The 6,286-nt window shown below is 40.8% G+C and overlaps 1 protein-coding gene across 1 annotated transcript; it reads right to left on the bottom strand.

The window, feature by feature from the left end:
- Window positions 1-1,997: 1,997 nt before the first annotated feature.
- On the bottom strand, window positions 1,998-5,638 carry LOC107693257 (uncharacterized). Its single transcript, XM_016492567.1, is given in 7 exon segments — window positions 1,998-2,035; window positions 2,592-2,702; window positions 2,870-2,937; window positions 2,939-3,027; window positions 3,518-3,611; window positions 5,281-5,335; window positions 5,437-5,638. Coding segments are annotated over 7 exon segments (657 nt in total).
- Window positions 5,639-6,286: the final 648 nt, after the last annotated feature.

The raw sequence follows: 6,286 nt of genomic DNA, 5'->3' as shown, positions 1-6,286 counted from the left end.
AGCCTCACTAACTGCCTCTGGCGTTGAGTGTAGTCAGGTCTCCTCTCGTTTTAGAGAGTCGTTATGCTGAGACCTCCACTATTAAGAGCCCCCCTACCAGGGTTGAGTGTTGTTAGGCTTCCTCTCGGTTAAGAGAGTCATTCTGCTGAAGCCTCCGCTCTCCAGAGCTCCGCTTAGGCAGTACTATTAGTTTGTAGATTATTTTGTGAGCCTCGCTAGCTGTCTCTAGCGCTGAGTGTAGTCAGGTCTCCTCTCGTTTAGAGAGTCATCATGCTGAGATCTCCACTCTTAGGAGTTTCTCTACTAGTCGTTCTAGAGAGTCGTCATGCTGAGGCCTCCACTCTTCAGAGCTCCGTCTTTGGCAGTAATATGAGTTGTGGGCTCTTTCTTTTTGAGCCTCACTAACTGCCTCTGGCGTTGAGTGTAGCTAGGTCTCCTCTTGCTTTAGGGAGTCATTATGCTGAGACCTCCACTCTTAAGAGCTCCCCTACCAGGGTCGAGCGTTGTTAGGTTTCCTCTCGTTTAAGAGAGTCATCCTGCTGAAGTCTCCGCTCCCCAAAGCTCCGCTTAGGCAGTACTATTAGTATGTAGGTTCTTTTGTGAGCCTCGCTACCTGTCTCTAGCGTGGAGTGTAGTCAGTGCCTCTGGCGCTGAGTGTAGCTAGGTCTCCTCTCAGTTTAGAGAATCGTTATGCTGAGACCTCCACTCTTAAGAGCTCCTAAACTAGGATTGAGTGTTATTAGGTTTCCTCTCGTTTAAGAGCGTCATTCTGCTGAAACCTCCACCCTCCAGAACTCCGCTTAGACAGTGTGTAGCTAGGTCTCCTCTCGGTTTAGAGAATCGTTATGCTGAGACCTCCACTCTTAAGAGCTCCTAAACTAGGATTGAGTGTGATTAGGTTTCCTCTCGTTTAAGAGAGTCATTCTGCTGAAGCCTCCGCCCTCCAGAGCTCCGCTTAGACAGTACTATTGGTATGTAGGCTCTTTTTTGTGAGCCTCGCTAACTGTCTCTAGCGTTGAGTGTAGTCAGGTCTCCTCTCGTTCTAGAGAGTCGTCATGCTGAGACCTCCACTCTAGAGTTCCAGACTCTGGTGGGTGAGCTAGTCTATGACATTTGGCGACCTTGAGTCTGCCCGTAAAGCCTAGCGTTTGGCTGGCAGGGATGTTGTTCCTTGAGTCTTGACCTGGGGAACCCAGTTACCTGGGCACTCATCCCTCAACATGGCGGCGTTGGAATTTCGTTCCCCTAGCGCCCTCTAGAGGCAGTCGCTTTATTGTTTACGTCATAGGCTGCCGCCTGCCAATGTCAAGTTCATTTTCGTTGTTTCATTCATGCTTCAGACACCGGTCATGTTGATGCTCATGCTCATCAGATCATATGAGTTTGTAGGCTGTTTCTCTTTGAGCCTCACTAATTGCCTCTGGCGTCGAGTGTAGCTAGGTCTCCTCTCACTTTAGGGAGTCGTTATGCTAAGACCTCCACTCTTAAGAGTTCCCCTACCAGGATCGAGCGTTGTTAGGTTTCCTCTCGTTTAAGAGAGTCATCTTGCTGAAGCCTCCGCTCACCAGAGCTCCACTTAGGCAGTAAATATGAGTTGTAGGCTCTTTCTTTTTGAGCCGCACTGACGGCCTCTGGCGCTGAGTGTAGTCAGGTCTCCTCTCGTTTAGAGAGTCGTTATGCTGAGACCTCCGCTCTTAAGAGCTTCTAAACTAGGATTGAGTGTTGTTAGGCTTCCTCCCATATCCGCCAAGGTCAGCCATAGGTGGCGCTCCTGGACCACCAATGTGGACATCGTCTGACCCAGGGCCCGCACCGTAACTTTCGTCGCCCTAAGCGCGAGGTCCGTCGCCGTGCACAGTTTTAAAAAAGATCTGCAAAGTTACAAAGCTCAAAGTTCACTTCAAAAGAAGATATTTTATTTAACAGAAATCAATTTTCAAAAACCACAACGAATGACTCGTTTGGACTACAACACATATTTTCTGGGATTTGTGATATCACAAATACTGACGAATGGGACGAAGACCTGATTGAGCTGCACTAAAGAAGGCAACGAGTGTTATCACTATGTCAGAGACATGCTAGCTTTCCCAAGGCAGACGAACTTAGAGTGGTTACAATCATCCAGGTTTAAAGCACGCTCAAATTGATTTGATTTTGACGCAATATTTAGCCTGAAGCTTGCAGCAGGCGGCTATGGTAAGGGGCATGACATTTCCTGACCAGAGGCCGAGTGCTGCCAATCACAACACACACTGGCCCAGCTAACCAATCACAGCACATTCCGTATTTCATTCCACCTTCATTTGATACAGGAACTATTCGAGTTTCATGCCAGACTGGGAAGAGAGGTGTTGTAATAATGTAAAATATGTGAAAAATAATGTGTTTTTCGAACAACCTAGGATGAGAGCCTGTTCTAGTACACCCCCAAGACAAAATAAAGACTTTGTAAAAAAGCATAATAGAACCCCTTTAAACAAATTAATGTAGGTTTCTTAACATAGAAGTATGCTTTGACTAAACCTATAGTCATGGAGAAGATCAGCCTATAGAAAGTGAGAAGACATTACATAATATTTATCACTCACCTCCATAATCTCTTGGTCTCTTCCGACCGATTCGATCAGTTGTGGACCACAAATAATTTTTTATTTCAGTATCACAGTCTTCCCTCGTTAGACTTTGTTTTGATGCAGCATCTGAAAGAGGGATCCCAATTCCAGAGTTTACTGGAAATTTGTTGGATGGCAGTGTATCATACTCAAAGCTGCTCTTGTACAATCTAAAGAAGGTATTTGACATTTGTAAACATCACAAAGTTCACCAAGTGAATGAATACATACAAAACATGCAGTTGTGTGTTTACCTCTGATCACATCTGTAAAAATAAGCTTAGCGAAGGGCCTTTTATCTCATCTCCCCTGCCAGTTAAACTATAGCCAGATCATCTGACAGGACTTCCTGCATAATATTCTTAATCACATCCTTTTGCCCAAAACCTCTAATCCTTGACAGGTATTTTACCTGTAAAAACAAAAACTATTTTATAACCGTTTATAACTGTTAAGTGTTATTTATTGTCATTACATTTCTTGGAATACTTTGAAAGACAAAAATATTTTGTATATAAAACTTTGTATGTAGTAGAAGAGTAATAATGAAGTGGCATTAATACTATAACAGTTTTTATTGTCCATTTATTTTATTTATTTATTTAGTGGAATAAGCAGGATAATCAGTCATTGCAGAATAAACCCCTTACAGGTTCTGTGAGAGTTTATTTTTCTGGTGGTTGATTGTACATGATCCCTTTCTTTAACTACTGTGTTGACTCTGAAAGGCAGATTTAGGTTTGTTTCATCGTCTTTAGAAGGAATGCTGGTGCTTCAGAAACTGTATTGTCTTTGAGTAGTTTGTTTAACATAGCAGAGTTTTCTGAAAAAACTTCTCAAACTGATTATGACAAAAGAAGTAACTCACCATCAGTTGACAATCTGGATGTAGATGCAGTTGCTGCAGGAGGATGTTGATGTTTTAACATTTCTTGAGTGCTTTCGAGTCTTTGTCTTCTTAGTATTCTGGAGAATCCAGTGGCTAGTAGAAATGACCTTTATATGAAAATAAACAATACTTTAACAAAACAGCACAAATTAATTCTGACCTTTTGATAGGTAAAATCGCTTGAATATGTATCCGTTACTTACCGTTCTTTCTGTTCTTTAAATTCTTGTTGCCCCTCTTTTATGGCGTTATTTTAATGACAAATGTCGAGAGCGCATTATTGTAGCGCGAAAGCACATTAATATAATTAATCTCTCCGCTCGCGCGCGGATTTCTTTTGCTCTTAAAATGTGTCTCTCCTCTCACTCAAACTGTGTCCTGTGCACTCTCGAATCTCTCTGTGCTCATGCACTATAGATATTAATTATTTTCGCACCTGAATTAAACGTTGTCAAAAGTTATCATTATGCACTTTTAAAAAGTAGTCTCAAAACAGATTTGTGCAGGGCCTTTCCTTGATTTTTTTATTGTTGTTTTTTTGTTTTAACGTATAAAACATCAATGTTATGTCATAATATGTCAGATACCTCAACTGAATTTAAAATCATTGCAATAAATGCTTATTATACAATAATAAGACAATAATAAGTAGCACCCGCCGCTGCTGAGGCACGGATGAGAATGAGCTCGTGGGGATCGCAGGTGGATCTGGCCGATGAGTTCGAAGAGGGGTTTTCCCTCACGTGATCGTCAGCTGTGGACGAGAGTGAGCTGCTGGAGGATGATGTTATTTCATTACCTCTGTCCAACTGGTTGGTCTCTGAGCAATTTATCTAAAAACAACATATTATAGCCTATGGCTCTAAAGACTTCATATAAAACATCAATGTTATGTCATAATATGTCAGATACCTCAACTGAATTTAAAATCATTGCAATTCTCAGTTGGTATGATGACAATAATAAGTAACAACTCCTCAAATTAACATCAAATACAAAAATAGATGTACATGATGCAAGATATAATACAATAAATGCTCTAATAGCATCGCTGTTTGAACATTTATTGGGAGTTTTTTTTTTTTCATGAAAATCCACTTAATATTAGCTACACATTCAATGGCACTCTCCTCTAAAACAGTGAAGATACAGTTATATGACAGCTACATGTAATTACATTGTCTGCAAATGCATTAAACCCATGGAATAGAATGTACGCAAAATATCTCGATGAACGTTATTTTTCTGGCCATAACCCTCCAGCTCAGGTGAGCCTTCCTTTCTACCTGTTTTTCATACAGAGATTTAGAAGGAATGGAAGAGGCCGTTTTTCCTCACGCATCCATCGATTCCATATCTCTGTTAGAAGGCTAGTGTCTCGGCTCGCACTCCTCCCCCACCCGCGGGTAGGGGTAGGAAGAATCGCGGGTCAAAGGAAGGTAGGTAAAAGGTAGGTTAATAATATATTAATTGCACAGTGTAATATTAATGTGCTTTCGCGCTACAATAATGCGCTCTCGACATTTGTCATTAAAATAACGCCATACTCTTTTGCCTTATCGAAAGTGACTGTAATAAGATAAATAGTTTTGTATTTTTTGAGAACTTAATCGACAGTAATAAATCTCAAATTTAAACAGTAATTACCATACCATATTCTCTGTGAAAGCTAATATTTAATTTCTCCCATGGTTTCCCTAAACTCTTCATATGAATTCTTTGACCGTTTTGACAAACTTTGTTTTTGGAAACAAAATGCAAGTGTCTGATACTTACCGTTCTTTCTGTTCTTTAATTTCTTGTTTAATTTCTTTTGCCTTATCAAAAGTGCCTTCAGTAAGATAAATTGTAAGATAAATCATATTTTTTGAGAACTTAATAGACAGTAAAATTCCTAAATTTAAACTATTATTTTAAAATAGTGACCATTACCATATTCTCTGTGAAAGCTAATATTTAATTTCTCCCATGGCTTCCCTCCAGTTTCAGCTTTAATTCTGTTCTGAACAGCTTCCATGCACTTCTCTGTTGATTTGAATGGGGGCCAGTAACATTGTTTCTTGTCTGAGCTCAACCAATGTGATGGTGCCACCGTCACCTCATCTGAGTCCAGCAGAGTAACTACTGCATACATGGTCAGTCTAGGTAGAGGGGGAAAAGAAAACAACAAAACAGCATGTTTAGCTCTGATTGAAAAAAGTGCTTAATTTTTCATTTTTTGTAAATTAAGATGGTGACCACTTAAATTATCAAGTCATGGGATGGATGAAAGTCACAGAAAAGGAAAGGAAAGGACGTGCATTTAACCCATCCAAGTGCACACACACAGCAGTGAGTAGTGAACAAACATGCACACACACAACGTGAACACACACCTGGAGCAGTGGGCAGTGAGGCAGACCTCAGTCGTGGTATTGAAGGTCGAGAGAGCACTGGTTATTCACTCCCTCCACCTACAATCCCTGCCGGACCTGATACCCGAACCCACCACCTTCGGTCACCACCTACAAATCCGACTCTCTATCCATTAGGCCACGACAGCCCCAAGAAAGGGGTGAAAATTCAAAAGGATGAAATTCTGACAAAATACACCAATTCACAGGTATTTAACTGGTTTATTTAACTGGTTGAGCTAGCCTTGTGTTTAGTCAGATGTCTATTCTAATTGCCTCATTGGCACAAATTATGACTCGCACGAAATTTCTACACTCAAAAGTGCAAAATATATGTATATTATTAAAAACACATCAGCGAATGAGATCTTGATCGTCTTCATGATCCT

This window comes from Sinocyclocheilus anshuiensis, unplaced genomic scaffold, assembly GCF_001515605.1.
Source record: "Sinocyclocheilus anshuiensis isolate Anshui unplaced genomic scaffold, SAMN03320099.WGS_v1.1 scaffold566, whole genome shotgun sequence".
NCBI classification, from domain to species: domain Eukaryota; kingdom Metazoa; phylum Chordata; class Actinopteri; order Cypriniformes; family Cyprinidae; genus Sinocyclocheilus; species Sinocyclocheilus anshuiensis.
The sequence above is the reverse complement of the archived record's forward strand: the minus strand, read 5'-3'. Positions and strand labels throughout refer to the sequence as shown.